The 27,575-nt window shown below is 39.9% G+C and overlaps 1 protein-coding gene across 2 annotated transcripts in view; it reads left to right on the top strand.

Moving 5' to 3' along the window:
• The first annotated feature begins 1,435 nt into the window (after nt 1-1,435).
• CDK19 (cyclin dependent kinase 19) overlaps nt 1,436-27,575 on the top strand; it is a 122,022-nt gene continuing 95,882 nt past the window's right edge. The window contains exons 1-2 of one of the 2 annotated variants that reach the window (XM_041478041.1): nt 1,436-1,985; nt 20,909-20,984. In XM_041478041.1, coding sequence (XP_041333975.1) covers nt 1,858-1,985; nt 20,909-20,984 — 204 coding nt within the window. In that variant the 5' untranslated portion in view covers nt 1,436-1,857. The remainder of the gene's footprint in view (nt 1,986-20,908; nt 20,985-27,575) is intronic. The other variant, XM_041478042.1, reaches the window with a different exon arrangement.

The following is a 27,575-nucleotide window of genomic DNA, read 5'->3' as shown; positions in this document are numbered from 1 at the left end:
TTTCAGTTGCTAGCTACCTGTCCCAAGGGAAATTCTGAATCATCTATTGCCTTCTGGAAGAAATAATCACCTCAAAATGGTTACACTCCTGCCTTTCCTTGAGAAACAAACTTCTGGCTATGACCTCACGACTTAGCTATGCACTAGTAATCACATATAGCACCGTACCTTATCGTGCAGTTGACACCTCCCTGTGCTTTGTCAGCAACGACAGCTTCTCATCAGCTCTTCTACCCCTCCCATCCAGCATGTGGAAAAAACTTTCCATTGTGGTAATGCTGGCAGAGCAGGTGATGAACTGAGATAGTTTCTGTGTATGGAGAGATGCCATTTTTACTCTCCCCTCCTCTAAATTCTTTTTCATTCACTTGCTGCTGGCAGGAGTAATCTAAGGTTGAACACACAAGGTGGGGACTTTGCTTCTAGAGTGGGATGTGACCTGCAGGCTGTACAAGGTCAGGTCAAGGTTGACCTTACACTCCCTATACCTCCCTGAAAGGAAGCTGTAGGTGTGGGTCAGCCTCTTCTCCCAGGCAACAGGATGAGAGGAGATCATCTCAAGCTGCACCATGGGAGGTTTATGTTGGATATCAGGAAGAATTTCTTTACAGACGGAGTCATTAGACATTGGAACGAACTGCCTGGAGAGGTGGTGGAGTCACAGTTTCTGGAGATATTTAGGGAAAGAATGGACACGGCACTTGAAGCCACGGTGTCTAGTTGACATGGTGGTGTTTGGTCATAGACTGGGTTTGACACCAGAGGCCTTTTCCAACCCGATTGATACTGTGTGACTTTTCATACAGACACCTCTGCCCGGCACTTCCATAACGCAAGTAAGCCTGCTGAGCAACGCTTCTCAAAAGAAGAATCTTCGAGACACCGAGACATAACATTAAAAGGCCTGAATGTTTCTGTGCTCTCAAAGTACTGTGATGAAATCTGAACCCCAAAGCAGCGCCGCGTTTGTCTAAAAACCTCTCTCCTCGGGGCTGAAGGGGCACAGCCTTCCTACGGCATCGGATCCTAAAGACGCAGCAGTACGCCTGGTTTGTATGTGAGCGCAAACACAGTATGTGCCCCGCATTTCTGCAAGCAATCCGTTTATTTAGCAGCATCCGACTGCACGAACCCCACAACACGCCCCACTCCCAACATGGACCCGCAGCGCCACAGCCCTGGGGCCGGCCTGGCCCCGCCCGCCGCACGGCGGGGCAGCACTGGCCAATCACAGGGCAGCATCCCACAGGGAGGCGGGGCCGGACCGTGAATGGCAGCTGGCGAGATAAACAAGTCGCTGCACTGTTCGGAGCCCTGCAGCATGGGGTTCGTGTCCACCGTCTATTCTTCTGGTCGGCCGTCCCTCGCTCCCTGCCAGCCAGAGGCGCCGCGTCCGGCCGCGCTCGCCGCTCCCGCCTGTGCGCGCAATGTGAAGAGTCAGCAAGTTCCCAGCGGCCGCTGAAACGCTCCGGTGTCTCCGGAGAGGGCAGTGCGCCGACGCCGCCCGGCCAGGGCGACCCGGGGCATGCCGGGAATTGTAGTTCTGCCGCGACGGCGTCCCGCCTGCGGCGGCGGGGCCGGCTCCCGCAGCCGCACTACGACTCCCGGCACCGCGCGCGCCGCGCCGCGAGGAGCACAGTTGAAGCGGGTGGCGGCGGCGGAGCGCGCCCCCTCCCCCCCGCCGAAAAGCCCCAAACCAAAACAAAAACAAACCGCCCCCCCCACCGTCCCCCTCGCCCGCCGCCCCCGCCGAGCCCCGGACATGGCGGCGCCGGGAGGGGGCTCCGCCAGCTGCGGGTGCTGATCCGGCCGCCGCGTCCCCCTGCCCGCCCGTCCCTCCCCGCCCATGGGCGAGACATGGACTACGAGTTCAAGTCGAAGCTGGCGGCCGAGCGCGAGCGGGTGGAGGACCTGTTTGAGTACGAGGGATGCAAGGTGGGCAGAGGCACCTACGGGCACGTCTACAAGGCCCGCCGCAAGGACGGGTAAGGGCCGCGCCGAGAACCCCCTTCCAACACCCCCCCACCCCCCCGCACCAGCGCCCTCCCCTCCTTCCTTCCCCTCCCTCCTTCCCTCCCTCCTTCCTCGGAAAGTTTCTGGCAGCGCGGGGGCCGGAGCGCGGAGCCCGCCCCGGTATCCCCCGCCCCGCGCCGGGAGCGGGCCCCGGTGCCCCGGCCCCGCGCATCGGTGCTCGGCTGCTCGGAGCGACGGAATCAGATAGGGTGGAAAAAACCTCTGAGATCATCGAGTCCACCCTATGACCGAACATCAGCATGTTCAACTAGACCGTGGCACTAAGCGCCACATCCAGTCTTTCCTGAAACACCTCCAGGGACGGGGACACCACCGCCTCCCTGAGCAGCCCTTTCCAATGTCTAATCGCCCTTTATGTAAGCAGTCCTACCTAGCGTTCAACCTAAAGCTCGTCCCTTTCTGCCCCGCTTCCCCCCGCCATCCCTGGTGCTGCGGTGTCAGCGGGCTGTGCCCTGGGGTCGCCTTTGCTTTACACGCCGTGTTCCAGGTCGTCGCTTTCGTCTTTTGTGTGACCGCGTTCGTAATTTGACGTTCTGTTCCGATTACTTGCAGGGGATTGAGTAGGGAGGAGCACCTGGCTCCCGACGGCCCCTCCCCGGCTGCTCCCTCCCGAGCGGCCCGGGAAGCTCCCGCGGTGTGTGTTGGTCGCTGGTGTGTCCCCAGCCCCAGGCACCCCGGGCACGCTTGCCTTGATGGCCAGTCCGGGACGCTCCTTGTAGGCAGAGCAGGTGGCTGCTGCCCAGTACCTATGCACAGGTGTGCTTCCATCAGTTTCCCGTGAGAGAGCAGGATACAAGTCCCTGTCCCCAAACACTTGGCTGGTGGCTTGATCCAGAGAGGTCCTTTAGGCATTAAGCCAATGTGTGTTGGCTAAGCAAGGTTTCTTTTCTTCTCTGGGGAAAGCTGGTACCATGGGATAGGTATTGCACGGATGCCATTTTCATGGTGTTGTAGTTAAGAGAGCAGTGGGAAGCTAGGGTTGCAGTTTGGGATTCTATGCAGTTGTTGAAGGGGAGCAGTCCTGAGGCCAGAGCAAGGCTCTTGTGCAGGTGTGGGTTCCAAATGGAATCCTTTGCTTTCTGAAGAGCCATTGAGCACTTTTTCACTGTAGTGTGTGCCTGGTGCATGAACATAGGCTGTGTTTGCAGAGTGTTCTAAACATTCTGTAAGGTTGGATAAAATATGCCTGTGAATTGGAGGTGATTCCTTTCTATCAGAATGCTAAAGGGAATAGCCTTTCATTATAGCCAACTGAAACTTTGAAAAAGAAGAGACTGAATGTGGAAAAATGACAACTCTTAAATAAAATTTCTGAAGTTAATTTCTGGTTAATGAAATACTGCTGCTTTAGATTAGTAGAGAAGTCTAGGGATTTTTCTGTAGGAATAAATGGCATTTATTTGTGTCTTGGAAATTTAAACTCTGAATTAGGAGGTTGTAGCATGAAAGTGATTAATAACTGAAAGGTAGACACTAATTCCAGTGAAGGATTAAATACCAGGAAATGAGCTCTGATTCTGACTAGCTTGCTCTGCAGCCTTAGGAACACTAGAGCATAGCTAACTTGAAATATCAAAGCTTTTCCAGGTATTACAGCTGCCACTGAGCTCTTCCAGTATTTTTGAATTAAGTGATCATGGTTGCTTGTTTTTCCTAAGTATTAATTTTTATATATATGCATCTAAAACATAAATGGGATAGGAAGAAAACGGTAATAAGGAAAGGAAGGGGTAATAAAACCACCAAAAAGGCTAGTTAAATGTTTGTTGCTGTTCTTTGATATAGTAACCCTAAAATTGCTGCTTGTAAGAACAGTATAAATAAAGGCAGAGCTTTGGGTTTACTGTTTTACGAAAGAAAGAAAGAAATTTGATGTAAGCTAAAACAAGATGTTCTTCATTTCCATCATCTGCAAAGGAAAGCTGTCACAGGAATTACATTGCTGCTACAAAGCACCATAAAGAACATGTCTTCAAAATCCCTACAATAATACGACAAATGCAAATGGGTAGTAAAGCAAAAGTAAATATGATAAAAAGATAGCTAATGTGTCAGAGCTGGGAATAATCAAAGGGAGACCTTGAGCAGTAAGACAACTAACTGGTAAAAGGAAGTGCAAAGTTTCAGTGCTGTCAGATAGATTGACGTGTAATATAACATGGCACAAATTCAACTATACTATATACTCAGAGAAGCTTGGAAAGTGGCCTATTTTTTCTCTTTTTTTCTTGGTCTTCATTTTATGGCATTGGTGAGTTCACTCATAGTTCCTTTTGTGTAACTTCAGATCCTTGGGTGAAAGAAAGATGTGAACAATTTAGGAAAAAATTAGAAAACAACTAAAACTATTAATATGAGATGACTTCCTTATGTAAACACCTAGCTAAAGTATATCTGCAAGTTGGAGGATATTTAGCATTAGTTATGACATTTAAGGGGTCCCTAATGAAAGAAATTAGCAAAAGAAATCTAGCAGTGGTGCATATTTATTGTGTGCTGATCACTGGGGACTTTTGAGCCTCGTATAAAGGAATTTTTCTTTAGCTGATTGCAGAGACTGTTTCAGTATTTCCAATTTGCAAGGCATTCCTGTGTAAAAGAGAAAGATTCTGGCTTCTTGCTTCATGTAGTTAATTTACAGTCTCAGGAGGCTGAGGGCAATAAGAACCTTGTAGCTCTGCAGAAATTCCACTGAGAACTTGTCACTTCATGTTTCAAAAAGTTGGCATATGAATTTTATGAAATAGTAAAATGTGTTTATATGGAGCTTGGCAAGCTGTTCGATAAAATGCTTGCAGAAAAAGTGGTTGTGTTGCTTAGATCTCTGTGAATGGCTTGTGCATAAAAGCAGTTTTTTGACAAAGTAACAGCTTAGTTTGGCTTTTTCAGCCTAGAGAAGAATATCATTTGGGCATGTTTCTAGTGAGCTGACTAGTTTCTATGAAAGTTAAAAGATTTTTTCTTTTTTAAATAGTCAGATTTGAACAATGTTGGTGTTACATTTGAATGCACTGCATCATTATGTTTTTAGAGATTTTGAGCAGCTGCAGCTTCTGTTTAGTTCAGTAGTGTTTGTATGGTCTGATGAGGTCTGGAAGTACTACTTGTGTTATATATTTAGCTAAATTAGGCACCTGGGTTTACAGAACTTTCATTAATACCTCTGTAGTCCAGAAGGTGTAGAAAATAGGTATTTATAGAAGTCCTTTATTTCATGTCCTTTCCTTTATTTCATGTACACTAAAACCAGACTTTGGGGGAAATCATGATATAAGCCTCATGACTGCAATTCAGTCATCAATATTAGGTTTTTAGCTCTATATGTAGCTGGAAAATCTGTAACAGTTTTTTGTTTGTGTACTGCTTCAAAGCATCATGCTGACTTTTGCTAAGTGTTATTTTGGACACATTCACATCTGTCTAGTAAAGCAAAGAATGCAACTTTTCCAGTCATGGTTAGGAAAATGTAGTTTTGTTTCATGCCTTACCTCTCCTCATTACGTTCCTTACTGCCTCTTTGATTGCATTTTAAGCTATGATGTTGTGCTTAGTTGTTTCACATCTTGTATCTCCTCCTCATATGAGAGGCAAGTTTTAGGATGAGTGAGGTTTGGAAATTCTGTTTGTTGTGTATGCCTGAGTTATTTTGCTTTACTTTTTTGAAAGAATCAGTCTTTGAATCCAGGCCACTACAGAGTATTTCTTCACCAGGATGTCAGTCCACTTGCAGGTGGAAGTTTGCATGAGTCAGCAAGCTGAAAAGACACCGCTGCTGGTTAGTCAGGAGCGCAGGGAATAGTGGGATACTTGACTCAAGTAGAAAATAGGCCGCTCTGTTCTTCATTCTGTAGCAGCAAAGCAGATGCAACACTTGCAAAAGCTGTATCTTCATATAAATACAGCCTTTCTATTTATTGCTGCTTCTGCTTACCTGTAAACAAATAATTGAGGTGGCTGCTTTTTCTAAATCTAGGGCTATTTTATTTTTCATTTAACTCACTGTCTGCATTTGGGAAACAGAGGTTCTTATAGATATTACCTATATAGCTACTTGGAAAGAAAATATGAGTTTGTAATTTTTGTTTAATCTGTATGTTTTAGAACACCTTTCAAAAAGCAAGTATGTGCTTTTTAATCTTGTTACTGAAGGAATGCCAGAAATATGAAGTGATCAGCTTTCAAATCAATGGCAGTGGAAGGGCCAGGATTTGTACCCTGGGCAGCTCCCAGGCCCACTGCCAGCTCAGTAGCTGGAGCTGCTGGGTGGACCCTCCTGCCATGTTATTCTTCGGGGAATATAAAAGGTTTGGCTCTGCCCCATACTTACAATGTATCAGCTAAACAAGGCTGTATATTTATATGCTACTCTAGTAGTATACTTTTGTAGCTTGTCAGATTACTTTATTGTTGCTGCATCTGTAACTTTTCAAAAGAGAGTCGGTATAAACCAGGTTTCACCTTAGTTGCCAAATACGAAATTCCCTTTTGAAAACTGGACAACAGTGATGCAAGTCCAGAAACATCACTGTGGAACACAGGCATAGGAAGGGGAAGACAAATGAAATATTCTTTCCCTCTTCTTACCCCTATTTTTCAGTGCTGTAAATTTGTAACTGAAGAGGAGTCTGCTTTCCTCCTTGGGCTAACACTGGTGTGCAGAATCATTAATGTAAGGTTTTTAACTCACAACTGCCAAGTCCACATAAGAGTTGAGTGCCCCCTTCCTGGCAGTGTTCAAGGCCAGGCTGGATGGGGCTCTGAGCAACCTGGACTAATGAAAGGTTTCCCTGCACATGGCAGGAGAGTGGAACTAGATGATATTTAAAATTCCTTCCAACCCAAATCATTCTATGGTTCTATGAAAGGTAGGACATAAGGAGGAAAGAAGTGTAGAGCCAAGGCAAGTATATAATCTTAACACAGGAATGCTGCTTGTGGTTGTGGCCATGTAAATTTTCCTTTTTTTTTTTTTTTTTTTTTTTTTTAATATGATAAATATTTTTTGTTTGAAGTAGAAACGTACTGATTAAGAGAGAGACAAAAATCATCTGCTACGAAGCATGGCTCCATTAGAAAAACAGAATTTCTGTTGGAGCAGCTTAGTGTTTCTGTTGGAGCAGCTTAGTGTATTTGGTATTTCTGCTAATACTACGTTTTCAGAGGTTGCATCTGGTCAAGGTGGTGGCTCAGGTCACTGTGGTAGTAGGAAACTGAAAGTGTAGAAGAGGTAAAGGTAATCTGCTGATCTCTTAAGTCAGTATTTGTATAGCAATTAATTTGTGTATTGTTTTCCCCATATTCTTATTTTGTAAAACTTAAGTAATTTAAGTTATATAGCAGGGCTTTGTCAGGAGAGGAAACTTGCACTCAAGTTAGCTAAATGCTGCAAATGATCAGCATTGGTGGCAAAATGTCAAAGGAATGAGTACATGTGTACTGCAGTTGCATTTACTCTTAAAAGAGAGGCAGCTCACTGATGTGGCAAGGATTATACTCTTGAATTTGAAACTGGAATATTATTTACCAATGCAAGTTGAAACTTGAAAGACACTTGAAAGTTTATAATAATTTATATATTTACATATTTTTACTTCCTCTTTTTGACATTGCCTTGAACATAAGTAATTTGAGTGTTGTGCTGTAGTTGCTTTTACTAATATAAACCTGTGACAGGCTAAATCACAGAACTATTGACTGAAGTCAGAGTGCAATGTATTAGATCTTAAACAATTACTTCTCTCTGCAGGAAAATCTCTTATCAGTATCTGAAAACCTGTGGTTTGCTTTCCACTTTTATATTTTTTCTTTTCCTGATGAAACTTCTTATCTCGAGGAAGGTAGAATGGTTGAAGGTGTTTATGCCTTGCTAAAATCTCTCAAAAGCAAAGAAAACCTAAATACTAGATTTACCTGCAAATCCTGAAAATACTTCTTAACCACTGAATGCTCTCAGTATGTGTGAGAAGGAGCAGCAGAACTAAACCAAACCTGTCTAACTAGTTGACTGCCATGCATTCTAATAGAAAAGTCCCCATCTAGGAAGAGATAATTAGTACTTCATATCTGTGCCTCAATGAGAGCTGCTGTTGCAACTATACCATGGCTCTGCTTCCTGCCCAAAAGGATAGTGCAAGTGGTGATGAGTAATTTTTAGTGCTTCACACAGACTCTTGCATATGGTTTCTCCCATGGCTATTTTGTCGTTTCTTCTGTTACTCTCCCTGAAACTAGGTACTGAAATGAGCTGTAAAGTGCATCATCACCTTTCGGTGATGTGGTGGCAGTAGGAGCTTGAGGAGAAAAGAAGGTCAGTAAGATGTAGAAGGGGTTGTGTCTGAGAGAAACAGATGAATTTTTCCCAAGCTTGTAAAGAAAGAATTGTACATAAATTAGCCCATAACATGTGAAAGGAAAACTTTCGAAGTTTAGTGGTTTTTCTTTCGGTTTTTGGTTTGGTTTTTTTTTTTTTTTTTTTTTTTTTAAATAAAGAAATTAAGAGGGCAAGAAGGTTCCTGTTTCTCAATGAGGGGGTTAAGAGTTTTCCAGTAGAGCTGCAGGAAAAAGAAATGAGAGGTTCAATGGGAAGAACCCAGAATTTCTTTTCTGATCCCCATCTGGTAATAGGGTGCAAAGCAAGACAGATCATGGACTAGGTCAGAAACTAAATGCTTCTTGTGAACTGCTTGACATAGCAATTTAATATGTTGTATTTCTGGGTAATCTAACATGTTATATTGTAAGTAGATATGTAGAGGTGTTTTTTGTAAGTTTATTTTCAACATGAGTATTTTCACATCAGGTATGATTTGAAAAGAAACCAAAATTCAGCAAAAACCCTGAAGCCCCAGAAACTGCTGTGGTTCATAATGCTGCAGATGTGTTTGTACAAGTAACCAAAGTTTCTGTGGAGTGTCCTAACCAAACTGCATTAGAGATTTACCAGTAACATCAAATTTTCACCTATGTTTTGAAAATACCTGCTGAAATGCTGTTTGCCTGTTCTGTGGTCCTAATCAAGCTCATGGCTTGCATTGACTTGGTCAGAAGATGCTGTTGTCCTCTGTTTGTGGCAGCTGAGTTCTGTGTTGAGAAGTGGCTCTTTGCGAGCGCTTGCTGCTGCTTTATGTTGGATCCAGGAGGAGCTCCTGTCTACGTGTGTCATCGCGGAAGGATTGTTAGCAGCAATGATAGGCAGCTCTTACATTCTGCTTCCAAAGATGTGTCGTTCTTTGAGCTCCTTTGCTGGCATTTGAGAACTGACATACATCGCTGTTTTATTTTATTTATTTATTTTTTTACTGCAACAAAGTGTTAGAACTTAAAGATTTATTTGTTTCAATAACAGTGCATTTGCTTGAAGGAATGTTGAAACTGGTCCAGGACAACTGCATTTAGAATAAATTGGCTAACTTAGTATGTGACTTCAGGAAATGAAGAACAGTTTCTACGTGTGTAGCAAACACAAGAAGTTTATTGTTTTGACTTGACTTGAGTTTCATGTTTTCTAAATAATATAGGTTTATAAAAGACCTCCCAGCTCTGGGAGCTTAATTTACATGGTTTGCTTGACTGTAAGTTAGATGACTGACAGATAACAATGCTAGTTGTAATGATATTAGAAATCATTATATCTCTTGTGAAGTTCACTGTCTCAACAGATTCAAGAAGAAAAAAGTGCAGAAATATTTTAAACCAAAATTTGTTGTTGACAAAGTCCAGTGAAAGTCTTTAACTCAACTGAAAATTAACTTCTGTATCTGAATTTTTTGTTAACATTTTTTAGACTTTTCTGTGGACGTAAATCCTTTCATTTATCGGTGGGAGTTTGTTTGAGAGCGTTTATAAAATACTAGTGTGTCTAATAAGACTGGAGGGAAGTAGTGTTATGGAGATACAGTCAACTAACATTTACAAAATGGGTGTCTGTAAGTGTGGGTTGTGGTTTTTGGTTTGTGTGTTGTGATTGGGTTTTTTTAGCCTTTATTATTTAATTATTTCATTTTACCTTATTGGAAAGTACAACTGACTTTTCTGGTTGTGAGAAGGATTGAAGAAGCTGAGGTTACTGAAAGAGTGAATCCCTGAAGGGCATTATTCATGTTCATGTTTGCTTCTGTCTTTTCTGGGCTTAGCAATCCTTAAAACAATATTTTCAAATGAGGCCACTATATAACTGCTTGTTTGTCCTCAGTTATCATCTGTTTTCTACAAAATTCATGATCCTGAAATATTCTACAGTTGTTTATTTTGTAGATGAAACCACACGGAAGACAGGCTTTCTGGTAGGCAGAACAATGACCATAGCTTGCTGTGTGTGCTGGGATTGTCAGGTTGCTCAGTTAAATATCAAGGTTCTGGGCTTAATAAAAGCACAGGTATAACATGGGGACAGTCTGAGACAGTGTGGCTTTAAACATGTTCTTATAAAGTGGGCCTTGTGTGCACTATGATTATTTTTTTTGTTCACGGTGTGCTGACTTAAGTAGAAAATGCTATTGATTTCTTTTTGCAGTCAGGTGAAAACAAGAGTTATAGGCAATAGTTGGAGGCAGAAGCTGAATCTGCTGGAATGGAAACTGCATCTGGAGTTATGCTTCACTGTTTTGAAGTAATGTATCTGCTTTCCTCATGCATTGGTTGAAGGAAGAATCAATCCTTTTTTTGTGGCCAGAAGATTTTCTGCCTCTTTTGTCCCTCCTTTGTTTTGCTGTCTTTATTAGAGCACTTGGAAGCATTCACACACGTTGTTCTGGGATGCAGCTCTGCCTCTGATTGTCCTTGACTTTCCCACCTCATTGGTGATGTTGTGGGGCATCAGAGCCTGAAGAGATACAAGGGCCACCTGTGCGTGACATTTCTAGCAGCGTGTTTGGCTCTGAAGTTGGTTATTTTGAGAGAGATACTTCTTATAAGTAATGAATTCTGCAAATTCAGAGGTGTTTAGAGACAGTTGTCACCTGTGTTAATAATGACTTACCATGGATTCATGCTAAGATTTAACACCTTGCACATTCAAAAATGCTGTGTTTGTTGCTTGCATTAATTATCGTCAGCGCAGCTGAGAGTGGGTGTCAGCTCATGTCTTTGAATGTGTCTGTTCCTAAAATGGAGCTTCTGTATCAGTTGTTGCCTTGTTCCCAAGGGTGTTGTAGACTTCAAAGTTAGCTTATGTTCATATCTTTTGATTAAAACCAGTCATTGTACTGGATAACCAGTTGTTCCTTTGCCCAGTTCTGTCATGCTTCAAATGAGAAGAAGAGGTAGACAAATTGCCCAATTTAACTTGACCTTCAGAACAACCGAAAGGCTTGTTATGAGTCGAATGCCATTTATTCTACTTCCAGAGTCACTTCAGTGATGGGGAAAAACCAGCATAAAACTTCATCAAGTGATGTTCTTAAACCTCAGATTGTGACAGAAGCCTATTCTGACTATGGGACATGGAGTTCTAAAATTCAAAGGAAGCGGAATCCCCCTCCCTTTCCCCAGGAACAGATATGATAGCTGACTAAACACCTTGTTTGTTTTTGTGAAGTAGCAGGGTTGTCTTAGTGGCTGGAATTAAGACTTCTGTCTTTGAGAAATCCTCATGTCCTGACACTGAAGTGAGGAAAAAAGTGGAGATGCTCCATTAAAAAATAATAAATCAAAAATTACGATTTTTTTACATTTCAGACTGAATTAAATTAGACCTTGGGGTGACTTTATGAAGTTTCATTCTAGTACCTCTACTTTATTTTGAGGGAGTTGCTTCAACTTTGCAACTTTTCAGCTGTAATAAATGTGCTCTGTCTCACTCTGTCCTACTCTGCCTATATGGAATTTGGGTCTTGCTTCTTATTCATGACCTGGGTGCAGCCTTAGTACCTAAAGGCTAATTTACCACCTAAGAATTACACCCACGTTGTGTTAGCAAGCTTTCGTGTAAGTCTGGCTTTGAGAATTGATCATTTCACTGTAGATGGTTTGAGTTAGGAAGTCTGAAGGAAAAGAAGAGAACATTTATGATAGATGTGATAAATCTGGGCTTTCATGTGCTTTAGGGGAAGCATTTGATTATGTCATAAGCCAGAAAAGGAAAACTGAGTAACTTCAGTTTTTACGCCATTGCCCTCCCCCCTTTTGCATTGAATCAATAATTCTGCTTATTCTGCTATAGGCGAACATAATGCATTATAGGGATTTAGAAAAAAAATCTGCACATGGTATTTGAAACATGTTCTTGCTAAAAAAGACCCCAAAGTACAGACTTCCTACTATTTGGTGATTTGATAGTAATTTGCCACCTATCAAAGTTGCAGTATTTAGCCAGATTTAGCACTACATAGAAAGAGCTGTGATGCACATGAAGCTGGATGGTGTAGTTACAGTATGGCTTTAGGACTTCAAAAATTCCAAAACCAGACAGCTCGTTTCTTTGCATTTATAGTTAGTCACAAGCATTCTTCGTAATGATTTTATGAAGCAAATGGCAGATTCTTTTTTTTGTCATAGTCTTAGGACACTATTTCTATGATCTTGGTACATAATTTGCTGGCAAATAAAAATTTGTTTCCTCTTTATTTCAGAGTCATTTTTCTCCTTGCTGGTGCTGTTCCTTGTTTTAAGATAGCAAGTCCTCATATGCGGTATCCTTTCAGGCAGGGAGATATTTCCTAAATCTATTCATTTTCTGTATGTCTGTAAAGAAATAAAATCAGGTGCAGCTGTCTCTTCTACCTAAATATAGCAAATGCTGGAAGGAGCTACCTGGAGCAGCAGAATAATTTTACAGCTTTCAGGGTTTAATGTGAACACTTTAGTTTTTACCCTTACAAACAGGCTGTCAAGTCTGCTTACCCCAATCTGCTATGAATGTACTTGTATGAAATTCACAGTTCTCAGTCACTCCAGATACTTAGGAATCAGTCTAATTTTAGCAATGGCAACAACCCTGTAGCTGGTTGAGGTCTCTGAATTTTCATCAATAAATTTGGAGTGAGGGTGACAATGACTGAAGTTGTGCTCTCTTTCCCTGCAAATACGAAGTTTTATTATTATAGTGTAAAGGATAAATTTTAATTGATTAGGTTAGTAAGACTTCCAGTGGTCTGGTATTACATAGATCTTAGACTGTCTGTGATGTGAAATAATTCGAAATTGTTGTTAACAGTTAGAAGGTATCTATGCTACAAAGATTTGCTTTTAAATTTCTGAATTAGAAATTACTGGAATAAAGAGAAGAGCATGTGGTTAAGTTATGTGTAATGGTGCTGGTGGATTACTTTTAGTCTCCTCACATTGATACTAAGAGATCTCTACTCCCCACTCCCAGTCTAATGAAATCATAGCTGGGAAAAGGCATCTTTTTTTTAATGACAGAAAACCTTATCAGTGCTCAGATTCATTTTTTGTCCTTTTAATCAGCTGTCTCCTTATGCATGAAGAACACATAATTTATGTTCGGTGAAGTTTGTGGGGGGATTTATAGGTATTCAGCATCTTTTGTGAGGCTCTGTGGAAGCAGGCAATGTCAAGGGCATTGTGTTTAATGACAAGTAGCTTAGCATCCCTTTAAGAACTTGCCTTCTTCTTTAGCATGCACATTTCCCCCTGGGTTCATAAACTGGTTTACAGAGGAGTAACAAGGGGAAGGATAGCCATATCACTAGTGGGATTTAGAGATACATTTGGGGTTGTTCTACAGATTATAAGGCAAAATCTTTTTCAATTTCTCAGGGGGTGCTGTGATAACACAGTGTGTCTACTAATAATATGATGCAGTTGGTACTTTTAATATGAACTCTTTCAGTCTGACTGGAACATGGCAGATTTTCCAGAAGGCAAAGCTGCATGTAATGGTTCTTCTGCCTATTTCTCATAGTGTATGTGATTCAGGTATCTTTTCAAAAAGCCTAATTGTAGTAATCAGTTGCTTTGTATTTGAATGTCTCTGCCAATTTATAGTAGACTTAAGCTTAGAATGCTAGTTTCAACAAAAAAAATTCTATTTTCTTGAAAGGTTTTTTTAACCAACCAACCAAGAAAAAACCTAATTATTTAAAACATTCACAGATTGCATTATGAGTTAGTCTTCTTTTGGCATGCATTTATGCCTGACATTGGCAAGTCCGTGACTTTGGCAGTTATTGAAAAATGGAGCAGTAAACTATACAGCATTCAGGAATTTGGTATTGCTGCATTTTGAGAAGAGTAACATCTAAAATGAAACACAAACTTCTGCCTTTTGGATGTGTTCTTAGGTTGTTCTAAAGGGTTTCATGGTTAGATTTTAGGTCTGGAAGGTAGCAGAAGACAGAGAAAAGTGCTGCTGCCTTGTGTTATTCTGTGTATATTCTGAGCTATCTGGTGTCATCTGATGTTTGGAGTGAGAGGAGTTCAGTAGGCATCATCAGGCAGTGACACCAATGGAGCTGAGAAGCACTTAAGCCCCTTTTTGAAAATGGGGATTGTGAGGACTTGAGACAAAAAAAAACGTAACCAAAAACCAGAAATGCAGTATTTGCTGTAGCATACTGTCTCCATTCCAAAAAGCTTTTTCCTTTTGTTTACCTTGATCAGCCTTGGACATTCTATTTTCACTCTAGTTCTTTCTAATATTGTGTAGTTCAGACTGTCCTGTTTGATCTAAGTTTTTTGCATTGTTCCCACTCCTGAAGTTTACTTGTAGATGTTTCAGATAAGATACAAGCTCGGCTTTTAAAGATTGAATGGTTACTGCCTGATGGGGAGGTTGGTTTAGCACCCTACTGTTGTCCACAAGAATTGGTTTTGTAACCCAGTGGGCAACAAGCCAATAACTACACACTTGAGAGAGACATTGGTTTGTTTTTTTGGTTTTTTTTCAGAGTTCTGCAAGCCTGGGTGCCCAGCGGAATTGCACAAATCAAGCACAATAACTGTCAACACCTTTTGCTATTTATACATGCCAGCAAACAGGAATTAGTGTTCATCAGCTACATGTTACATAATGCTTGTATTAATTAGTGTTCTATCTTCTATTGGTTAATTATTCTCTTGCTTCTCATGCTAATCAGTCCCATGGTGTTTCTCTTCTCCGAGATGGGTTTTTGGGTCAATGATGTGTGGTTGGGATCTCCTGCTGCAGAATTACCTTTTACCCAGTCACAGCTGGTTCAGCACAGTTGCTGGGTAAGGTTTATTCGTTTCTTCCTGATCTTGGGGGTTCTGCCCAATGTCCTTGTGGCCCATAAATTCTGCATTCTTTGTGTCTGCTGTCAGTGGTACATCCTTCTCCCCAACTTTGTTAACCTCCCTCTGGGTGCGAGATCACTGAAACCTGCCAGGCCCTAAAGCTTAGCAAGACAATTCTACCAACCAGTAATTTGTCTTTCTAACACCTGCACATCACTTAGAGCTTGTGGGCTGCTGTCTGTTTCAGACTAAATCTCCCATCTTGTTGATTAGGCTTGAAAGTATACAAAAATCAAGCATTATAGGGCATCCTTTCTTAAGAAAATTTTACATATTCCATATTTTGCAACACTGCCACTGAGAGGAAAGCCCAGGTCCAGGTGACATACATGTCTGCTCTTTCTGTATGAGAAATCCTTTCCTGTGACCAACACATGTGATGTTCCGTTTGCAACACCAAAAAAGTTCCCATCAAACCTCTGGGGATGCATCAGCACAGAGGCCAGCTATGCAGTTCACAGACATTACTGAAACTCTTCACAGCAGCAGAATGAGGTACACACCTGCTGGTTTCATCCATTCTTTTCATGGCCAAAACCAGCCGGTTGTACTTCATGTCACAGTGAACTTGTCTGGGTTGTAGGAGCAGCCTGTAGCTGCTATGAAGTTTTAGCTGCTGCCTGTGAAGGTGAAGAAAGACAAACCTTTTAAAGGGCCAATGTGCTCAGGGATTTCTTTTCAAATTTCTGCTTACCATCCTTACTGTTTCACATTTTGAGTTTCTTATGTAGGTCTCAAAATGAGCTAATGGAAGTGCACTGAAATACAGTGTATACTGCTGGCTAGAAAAAAATTAAGATCAATCTGTAGATTTACAGCCTCTGTCATTTGTGATTGGTTGTCACATGGATGAAAATGAGCTGGCTGAGCTGCTGACTGGATAAGGCTTGATAGGTTTGGAGGCTAGTGGTAAAAGAAAATTACTTTTCTAGTCTGGTAAAGAACATGCACTCTAGAGACACCATGTGTAGATTTTTTGATCTAGTAATTCTTTTGGCATAGTGACTGCTTCTATATCCGTAAAAACACTAAAGCACAAGAGCTCACTTCTTTTTGGAAAGGATTATGTCCCTTTTTCCAGACAGTCATAGACTTCTTTTCTGCTACTGTTACCTTTGTAAAGGGCTATGGCCATGTGCTAAGTACAGAATTAAATTCGTGAGAAGCTTGCCTAGGGTAACTAGTGCTGGGCATGGTCTGTTTAGTGGCTTGGCTGCCATGTTCCAGATGAGGTTTTCAGTTAGCTTCTAGTTGCACTTCAGTGTCATGGTTTTGCCTTTTCTCGGGGGAAAAAGGTTTGCAACTCTATGTGATCTCCTGCTGAGTGATTAACTTAATGCTGTCTGGCAGCAATTAAACAAAGTGATTAGAATGTAACCAGATACCCCTATGGACATTGTGTTCCAGGCAGTACTGTGAAGGTCACTGAGCTCCATAGTGTTCCCAGGCTTTGTCCTACAAAGTCTCAAATACTTAAATTCCATTAGTGTTGTTACAGGGGTGAATTGTTGTTTTTTTTCTATTACTTTTTTTTCCTAGCTGAGTCTTGAAATGGTTTTATGGTGCACTTTTTTTTTCTTAAGAAAATGTGCACTTTAATTATTATTTATGGTATTGTGCACTTAATTTAAGGCAGCTATTATTAGTATATACAGTAAGGATAATATCTGCATTAACTGATGTGATAGTCACAGTTCTAGCTTCAGAGTGATTGCAGTCTTTCAAGCCAGTTCCTTGATGTGGATAATTAATTCTGAAGTTGGGATATATGTTAAATTATCTGTGAATTCAAGAGATCATAATTGAAAGTCTTCAAATTTGAATAATTGGGATAAAACAATTGCTTGAACCATGCACTATTTTCAAATCCTCCTGTTTTTTTATGGTCTTGGGCAAGTTGTTTCTAGTTTTCCATTCACTTGTTTGTAAAGTAGTTTCTTGTATGATGGGAGGTCTCTGAAGTACAATTGCAGTAGTTAAGACAGTTTAGCTCCTTTGAAATCTTGTAATTATTCTAAATCTTTTGAGCTACATTTTTTAAAACGTGAATTTGGTACTTTGTTCTTTCCAATGCATTTGGAAAATGGAAACTGAAAGTGTTACCCAGAAGAAGTAATAATTGTATTTTTGTTTTCTGTATTGAGTACTACAGCAAGACATCAACCACTGAGTACAGTTTTTTGGGGCAAGAGGACAGTGTGTTCCTTTGCGTAGTGCCAATTAAAATATTGACAGTAACCTCAAGGATATTTATTGTGAGGGAGAAAAACTTGAAGACCAAGTTTTTATAGTGGAGGAATGTTCTCAATACATGCTGGCATGCAAGTACTGATAACATGGGGACCTTTGTGTTTGGGTGCTGCCTATGGCAGTCGGAAATACCAGTTGGAAAGTTTTCAGGAGGGCAGTATCTCATATTGGCAGTTGCATTTTGGTAAAAAGTTAATCCCTCTTAGAACAGCATGAATTGTAATATTTCTGAAACCAGAAACAATGCTGATCTTAATCTTTAACCCCTAGTTTTGGATAAGGGAGCTTGCAGCATAGAGAAGCCTTGTAGTGGTGTGATGTGGTGCTTGTTTTATCAGGCAAATTCTTCTGCATGAATTTTGAAAGCATTAATAAAAATTGTTAACTCACAGCTTCCTAAAGTATGGTTTCCCTTTGACTTCTGCTTTGCTAAGTTTTTTGCTCAGATTAGTGAACACATTGCCACCATCAGCCTGGGGTGGCTGTTTGATACAACCTGCTTGATAAACCTTGATCTGTGCCACTTGCTTCCTGCCCTCAGATGAACTCCCTTACAGTTGGAGATTAAGACCTTGGAGTTAGTTGGCCTGTTCCTGAGACAGTGTTTCTGCAGACCAGACAAAAATGGTTGTGGGCAGAGACCCTGCTTTCTGCTTGGCTATCCCTGACACGGGTATCTTTTGCCTCATACCAGAGCTGTGTGGTTTGTGGTTGTTGTTTGAATTTGGTGTTAACTTGATCATGCTTGCTTTGCTCCAGTAAAAAATGTGCTGGTATAGGATCTGTCAGAAATGGATTTATAAAAACTTCCCTGCTGTGTAATTCCATACAATTTCTTGAAATGTGTTCAGAGTTCAGTAGAGTTTTTCTGAAATGAAATATAAGTACTTCCCCCTGTCTCAAGTGTTTCATGAGAGCATTGGCCTTTAGGGAGTTGAACAGTGTACTCACCTATCACACACACCATTTGATATTATTTATTGAATCCTAACAAGTGGGGAAATAGCTAAAAAAGTACCTATGTGTTCTTTTCTTTGGACACGTCACTGAATAACCAGAATTGTTTGTTTCATCAGATTGCACTGGCTGACTTGCTTTTGAAGTTTTGAATATACTTCTTTCTTTTTCAAATTATCTTGAATGGAAAATATTGTTAGCTAAAATACCACTTCGTGGACATCTTTTGGAAAGTGCTTTAATTAGCTATTATATTTCTATAATAAGGACAGCTAACTTTAGAAAAGTATTTGTATAGACTTGCATTTCTGCCAAAGCAAGTAAATAGTATCTAAAGGAGGCTGTGTTTATAATTCCAAAGCTGCTGCTGGTAAAAAAAAAAAAAAAAAATTAAAAAAAAGAATTGTCAGGTGAAGAATACGATCTCTTTGGAGTTCCTTGTCCTTGTCACCCATTTATTATAAATAAGCATTTTGTTATCCCTATTTTTGCTCATTTTTTACAAAACCTAGTGTTTTAGAACTATCTGGGTTGTAGGTTAGTAAGACTGCCTCCTTTCCTCACATGCTGTAATACCTTAGGTTGTTGGGTTGGTTGGTTTTTTTTAAAAAACACCTTTCATAATTTCTCATTTGTACCTTGAAGTCCTGCATGGAGTGGCTGTCTGTCAAGCGCTGACAACCTCGCCGTGGCACTGGCACTCAGCAGTGCTGCTGAAGGCCACGTGTGCCAAGTGTCATGCCTTGTCTCTGCAGTGACCTTCACTCTGTGAAGGTCCGAGTAACTGGATGCAATGCTTTGCATGTAGAACAAGTTCAAGGGTGGCTGTATCAGTGTGGTCCTGTGCCTGGTTCAGTAGATGTGCCAAAAGAGGGATGTGAAGCAGTGCTGTAGTGACTACATTGCATTGGGATTCCAGCTGATAGTTGTGCACAGGATTGTTTGTGCTGCATAGTTTAAACATGACCATAGTTTAAATGCCATGATCAATTTTGTATGTCCAGAGTTGGTTTTGTTTCTGTAGACAATGTAATTTTGTCTTCACAGTCTCTGTAAGCAACCTGAGTTGATACTTTGCAGTGTATGGAAATCCTCTGCATAGATGGCAGGACCATGTATATGAGGGGATGGTCATTTATTATTTAAAATTTGGACTAATTAATAAAATCAGAAACACTTCCTGAGATAAAAGGTATGATCTTATTACCTGTGAAGTTACCTGTTTTCATTTGTAGTTGGAAAGCATCTGGAATTTTTTTTGTTAAAATTTTATTTCAAAAAGCATAGCTCAGTGTTAATTATAGATATGCATTGAGGGTTTAGCTGCTACTGAAAATTACTGAGAATAATGCTTGCTGTGTTACTTATAATATGGGTAGACAGCTATTATTTCAAGTTGTCTTGTATTGTCCCCACATTTTTCCACTCAGTCACTTCTTATCCCATGAATTTTGGAGGAAGAGGGTCTGGTTGAAGGTGGGGAAACAGGCTGAAGATGGCAGGGCACAGGCTTGGAGTTCAAAGCCAGAGAGACTGAAGCAAGTGCAAGTTCAGGATCTTTCTGTGTGGCAAAACAAAATGGTTTGGGAGTGGAAGTTATTTCTGGTAACTGATGTCTACCAGAAATGCCACAAGGAATTTGGATAGGGGCTTGTGGGTCATTGAATTGTGACTGGTGAGTCTGCAAAGGGGCATCAACACTGTGGGCATTGGTGCCTACCAACATCTGTCACTGATAGCTGGATCCCACAAAACTGTGTTGTAGGCTGGTTCTGTTATAGCATGAAATCTTCAAGATTCTACCTCCTTTTCTTGTTCTTTTGGTGGTCCCTCTAAATCACTTCAAGCTGTGATTATTTAAAAGGATAGTATAGTGTTTGGGCTGAATTTTTTTTCATATTCTGGCTTTGTACATCAGAGCACAGCATTTCATGTGCTTTGTAGGGATGTGTCAGTTGCCAGTGCTTATTATATAATTAGTTTAAAATAGTAGTATTTCAGAAATAAAAGTGGATTGAGAGTAGCTTATAAAATCAAGAAGAAAGCTTGCCATTCCCAGATATTTCTAGGAGAATTTTCCTGGCATGGGATACGACTGCGGTGCTTTCACAGTAGTAGACAGTATCTTGGAATTTCAGAGAAAGTGTCCTCTAAAATTCTGTGTTTGCAGTTATCTGCAGATATTATGTCTTTTTTCAGAGAGAAATGGATATAGGTTAACCAAGTTTTTATAAAGAAGTTTTTGTTTGGAAACTGTAAGGTCTTTGTTAAAAGAAAACTTGCTTTTCATATCACAGTGTAATTTACGCATAAAAGCAGATTGGCTTTTCAGCTTCTTGATCCAGACCAAATTAAATTGTTTCATCATTATACTGATATTGATTGGTGTAATGTAAGTCAGAGCTAAATATATTTTTCTTTCTCTCTTTTTTTTTTTTTTATGTGTGTACAGAAAAGATGAAAAGGAGTATGCACTGAAGCAAATTGAAGGTACAGGGATATCCATGTCGGCCTGTAGAGAGATTGCAGTAAGTGTACATAAATGAAAGTAATTTTACTGATATTATTACTCAACAGGTATTTTATTTTCCTAGAATTAAGTAACTGGAGATTGTCTAAATGTTTTCTTTAAAGTAGGCAAGCATGCAAGTTTATTCAGATCTAAGCGTTTTAAAAGAGGCTTTTGAAATAATAATTTTCTTTTAGTTCTTTTCAGGTAATAGCAATGCCTCTTTCTGATATAATTTTGTTTAATCTTCTGTTATGTGTTGAGAGGGAAATAAACATGAACTTCTAAATGAAGACTTACTTTAAAAAGAACTGGTTTTAAAATCACTTGAAAGAAAAAGGTTCTGAAACATTACAACTACCATCTGAAGTCCACTTACTAATAATGTATTTTATTTTAGACTAATGGTAACTTGTTGTTTAGTATCCAAGAACAGCTTGTTCTCCTCATTTTTAATTTGTTTTGCTAAGTACAGGGAAATTTCATAACAAAATCAAAAAGAGCTTTAATTATATTTTTATTACATGTGTCTTTTATTATATACCTATTATTCCTTCAAATTTGGTAAAAATTAAGTGTTTGTAAATAATGGTAGAATTTGATCTTTAAATGTTTTTTATGTCTGAAAATGTGACAAAATGCTGAGTAGAATTTTGTAATGCAAGTATTTCTTGCATTGCAAAAGGAGTGCACTTGCTTCATTAAATATTTACCTTGTCTTACTGCTGTCACTATGCAGTCAGCTGTTGAATGTATCTTAGGATTGTGCCTAAAGCTTTTTATAATCTGGTAGTGTTGCACTGAAATACAGCATGAAGATGTGCAATGCAATGTGAGGCATTAGAAACTCATGGTGTCCATGAACTGGACAAAGCACTGTGTTGTGTTTTGTGTAGTGTCCATGGTGATTCTGTATGAAGAGACTTAACAGATAAAACTGCTGTCCTTTTAAAGTGCTTATCACTAAAAGATCAAGGTCACTCATGGATTTGAGAGGTGGCTGTATTGCTGTCAGTCACTTTACACAGGATTTACCCAGTGACCTTCTTTTGCTAATATTTCTGCCTTTGGAGGAAATAGGAAATCCTCTTTTAACATCTGTACTAGGCTATATTCTTGGTACTAAAAAGTCATTTTTGACATTATTGAGGGATTTTTGTTTCTTGGATTTTTGTCCTTTATTTTAAATTCTGTGGAGATGTGTGGATTAGTCTGAAGGAGACTTTCCTGTGGGCATGGTAGCACTGTGATATGGAGCTGGTTCTGTCTACCTGGACAAAGCAATATAAGGAAGGAGACAGTGTCAAATAATGTTTTAACTTCCATGATACATCACTTTTTTGGTTTTTTTTTTAATTAGTAAAGCTTTATACAAAGGGCAGTACAGATTGTGAATTTTGGCATCTACTGTGTAAGTTACTTGACTGCTTTCAGTGGTTCTTCTGGTAATTCTTCCATGAGTTAGATTTCATTCCTCTTCTTCAAACCTTATTGTAAAACTCTGTAACCTGAGCTAATGCAACACATCAGCATTTGCCTCAGTGAAATTTCAGGGCAAATATTAGAATTGTGAAAAAGGTAAAGGTGAAATAGTTGAAAAAAATTACCAAGTTTTGTCATACGGCCAAAATCAAGTGCATTTTCCATAAAAAGAAACAGACTTCTAAATAATGCATCAATAGCTTATCTTGTATTTAAAGGCTTAGATAGGTGACAAGGAGGGTAATATTTACTGATTAAATAAAGATTATCAGCCTGGACAGAGGCCATTTAAAAAATGTCATGAGTAGTTCTTTTGGCACTTAACCCTTCCCCTTTGCTTCAGCAGCAAAATAAACCCAAATCCCACTTTGGAAGATGAGAAAATGACAGGGACACCAGTGTACCTGGTTCTGTGTATGTTCAGAATATTTTAATAGTTCTGTAAGCTTTAGACAGTTGACGTTGTACTCAAGCAATATATTGCTGAACAGAGTTTTGCAGTCCAAGACCATTTTGTGTGTCTTATTGCATAGATACCTATAGTAGGATCTGCTGGCTAGCTTTCCCTAAAGGAAAAGGCAGACGACTCTTCTCTTCTGACATTACAAATCAAGTTAGTCTGTCTTTGCTTAGGACTTCAAAACCCATAAAGTTTCTCTTACCACTATTCATTTGCAGGAGCTTTTTGTGAAAGAAAGTTTATATCAGTAGAAACATCATATAGGCAGTGGTTCCTGTGGCAAGTGATTGTTGCTTTATTTCAGCTGTAGGGTGATCCCTGATTAAAGAATCCTTATTTCAGCCAATTCTGTTGTATTGAGTGTGAAAGTACTAGAAAGGTCTCTTTATACCTCAAAGAGTTCTGTAAGTGTGTGTAAAAACTGAATTAGTTCCCTGTAACTCAGGTGTGTTCTAAACATAAATGAAATGCTAACTATTTCTGTGTTCTTGTTATGAGGCAGATTATTGCTTGGCTTAAGCAACAACATTTTTTGAAGAGCAGAGCTCTAAAATGTGAATGGAGTAATGAAATAGTGTTTCTATTTTTAGATGATTATTTAGTTAATGAATGTGACATTTCTTTCAGCTCCAGGCTTGCATTAGCTTATTTTGGAACCTAAGGTGGGTTGAAAGGAAAGGAAGACCTTAATTCTGCTGCTTTTGTGTTTTACATTTTTTCTTTACCTTATCTAAGTAGGTTCTTTAGAACACTTTGTGGAGACACAAGAAACAGACCAGAGAAGTATTATTCATTAAGGCTGTTTTTTCCTGTTGAATATCTTTGCCATAATTTCTTAAGATCCAAAAGCTATGACTTTAAATATCTGCAAATAGATGGCAGTAATAGAATTTGGTGCTTCTGTATCAAAAACATGAGGGTAATACAGTTTTATCTGAGATTTCTTGTCCCAAAGGCTTCACTTCCTGTGAGAGAACATTCAAGTTAATTCAAGGACTTTGTTTTTCACAGTAAAGAGACTATAAACTTTTAATTGTGGATTTTGGAAAAACTTAATTCAGAAAAAAGGAATAGTAGTAAGCCTTTTCTTAGTCAGTGCCACTCACCAATAATGTAAATTGTAAATATATGGATATATATCCTGTCCCTGAGCATGGGAGAACTTCAGTGCAATTGTTATTGGCTTATTTAGCTGGTATGATGAGGTTGAAGATGGATTCACTAAGTGAATGGAGCATGTCACAAAGCAGTTTCATGACCCTATACTTTAGGAGAGCAGACTCAAACCTTGTCAGGTATCTCCTTGGAAGTATTCTCTGATACAGCCCTGAAGAGAAAAGGGATTCAGGAAGACTTGTTGGTATTCAAGGATTAGCCCATCCAAACTGAAGAAAATTCTACCCCAGCAGGGGGGAAAGCAGCAAGGGCAACAGGAGGCCTGTGTGGATGAGAAGGGAGCTCCTTATTGAACCTGGACATGAAATGGAATTATATATAAATTGGAAGCAAGAATAGGCAGAACAAGAGAAGTATAGAGATGCTGTTTGATCTTGAAAGAATAGGGGTTAGAAAAGCCAAGGCTGACATGGAGTTGGGTCTTGCAAGGGACCAGAAGGGCAACAAGAAAGGACTCTACAAGTACATGAATATCAAAAAGGAGACTAAAGAAAACATGAGTCTGTAGCTGTATGGGAATAAATAGCATGGAAAAGGCCAAGGTACTCAATATTTTCTTTATCTCAGTAAGTAATATTTTCTTTGTTTAACAGTAAGTCCAGCCTTCAGGAGTCTCATGCTCTTGAGACCAGAGAGCAAGTTGAGGAAGGAAACCTTACCTTGGTGGAGGAGGTGGAGGAGGTTAGGGAGCACTTGAACTGGACGTACACAAGTCTGTGGTACCTCATGAGCTGCACCCACAAGCTGCTTGGATTTAATGATGAGACTACTCTCAGTTATCTTAGAAAGATAATGGTGAATGGAAGAGAACGAGTGTCATTCCTGTTTCCAAGCTGATCAGCTCTACCTCTAGTTGCTGGGAGGGTGATGAAGCAAATCCTCATGGAAACCATTTCCAAACACATGCAGGACAAGATGGTGATTGGTAGTAGTCAGCATGGATTTTCAAAGGGAAAAGAATCCTTAACCAACCTGTTTGTCCTGTATAATATTTCTGGCTTGGTGAATGGGGTGAATGCTGTAGATTCTGTTTATCTTGACTTTAGTAAGGCTTTTAATGGTATCTTCCATAATATTCTCACAGAGCAGCTAACACAGTCTGCAGACAAAAATGACTTTACTAAAGGTTTCACGTGAACCAGAGACTTGAGTTAAGACTTAGATGTTCTTTGTTCTACTTCTGGTCCTTTCTAGCTTTTTTTTTGCACCCTTGCCAATAAGAACTTCCCTTCTTCTGAGGATAAATTACAAACTCTAGCCTTCTTCTTTGTAAACAGTAACCTTAATTCTAAACTTAATTCAATTTTTCTGTATCAGAGTGGTTTTGTAGCCCATTCTTTTTTTTTTCCTGTAGGGGAAAAAGAGACCAGGCTGTTGCAGATGATTTAAATGGGAGAAGCAGGGCCGCAAACCAGCATTGCTAACCTAGTGTTTTTTGAGTGCCCTAAATTGATGCTGCTTTGCCCTGTGTGAATGTTGGGTCTGGGTCCTGTGACCGTTTTAGTTGCCACATCCTGTGCCTGTGTGTGCTGGTTGTTAGGGAAGGCTGCTCCTTCTGGGAGGCCTTGAAATGGTGCCAGTATGCTGTGGCACACTAGTGGGAGCATTAGTTGGCCTTTGTTATTCAAACTTGCATTTATGGGTACAGGCTAAAATAAATTCAGACGATAATGTTAAATGAGTTACTGAAAGCTCAGTTGAACAATTTAGCATGCACAAATCATTCTCAGTCCTTTTGCCTACTTATGCAGCATATGTTCCAAAGTACTACAGCATACAAATACTTTGGTTTCTGAGGGTGGGCAAAGTTTTAGAAGCCTTACAGGTTAAATAATGTAACTTTGTAACCTTTTTGTTTTGGTCAGCTCTCTTGAAGGTGGCACTTTCTCACTGTATTTGTCTTCTTGCCTGTCTCCCTGCTGTCCATAGCCTTCCTTTCTGTGTGAGCAGTTCTTCTGGGGTTGTGTCCCCCTCTTGGGTTTGGGTATGCTGTGATGCTGTGCTGCTGAAGCTGAGCCAAGGAAGTCAGCCAGACTTACCATCTCCATCTTGAAGCGCTTTGTGCCTTTGCCATGTGTTTCCTCTGGTGCCATTGGCAGCGTGGCGCAGGGACTCAAGCAGACATGTTGTGCTTTGCTGGTAGAGCTGGTAAAACTTACTTGCTTTTACCTCTGTCAGATGCTGCACATCATTTACAAGCTGCTCTCACCTCCCTGGTTGGAAACCGCTTAGTCAAATGAGCTAAACATGAAGTTACTTAATTTGAGACTGTGAACCAGGCTGGCCTTAAACATCTTTGACCTGTCTCTCCATCTCTTAGTAACATGGAAAAGGTCAGCTGTACAGGAATAATGGTAACTTTTCAGTATTTATAAAACACTTAGAAAATTTGTAATGCCATTGGCTCTCTTCAAGTGAAGTTGCATAAAATTTGATAATGGGTACAAATTCTGTGTTTCAGCTATATTGACCTTTTCTTTGTCCATGACTATCACAGCGGCTTGCAGTATTTGCTGCTGTGTAGACTTATGTAGACTTTGGCAAGGTTGAGTAAAAAAGCTTGAAAAAAGTCTGTACCTGAGTACATTTGCTGTAGGAGATTCCTTTTGAATGTCAGGACTTCTTTTCCCATGCCAAGAGAGAATAAATGAGTAGAACATTTGGCAATGTAAAATCTCCCCATAAATTCTCTACTACCTAATTAGAAAAGATTGTTTGTGGAAACTTTGAAACTCCACTCCCTCTTTCAATAGCTGGAGGTAGTGAAATAAGTGAAAAAAACTTTTTTTTTAAGGGATTTTTATTGGAGAGCTAAGGCATGTGTTGGCTAGAAGTGTCTATGCATTGTGAATCAGCTGGAAAAAGGTTTTTTAGTTCAGCTACATGACAACTCGTGTTTTGCATGCCATAGGAAGAATAAGAGCTCTCTGTATTACATGGTCTAATCTTGTATAATCTGTGTAATTTAAATGATTTTTGTGTAAGGGAGTACTTAAATTCCTGCTTTGCTTATTCTTCAGAAGGGTTCTGTGGACATTTTTTGTCTTCTTTATTGCATCTGAAAGAACAATTAACTTCATTAAATAAAAAAAGTACACAAGTAGTAAATATGTGGGAATAAAGCTATTTTTGTTTAATCAATTCAGTTGATGTTTCTATCAGCCCATAAATACACTGTAGTGTTTATGAAAATAAAGTTTCACAGCCTGAAGTACAATTTTATATCAAGAAATTGGGCAAAAGTAGAGCATCATCTGAAGCAGCTAGTTGGCTCCATTGTCTTAACTACAGATATGTCCTTTAGCAATTTAATAACAAAAAAGAATACGCAGAGGAGAAAGAAATCTAAAAGCAGCATCTTCCTTTTCCTACGTGCAAAATTTGCAACTTCTCATACAGAGGTTACTTTTCTTTTCTTGAAGTTGTGTTTCTGTTCAAAGCGGGAGAGCAATATCAGTACATCTATGGCAAGTTTATTAAAAAGAAGAAAAA

The sequence above is a fragment of the Pyrgilauda ruficollis genome, unplaced genomic scaffold (assembly GCF_017590135.1).
Source record: "Pyrgilauda ruficollis isolate IOZ18807 unplaced genomic scaffold, ASM1759013v1 scaffold43, whole genome shotgun sequence".
NCBI lineage: Eukaryota > Metazoa > Chordata > Aves > Passeriformes > Passeridae > Pyrgilauda > Pyrgilauda ruficollis.
Note: the sequence above shows the minus strand (reverse complement) of the source record. Positions and strands in the feature narration are given on the sequence as shown.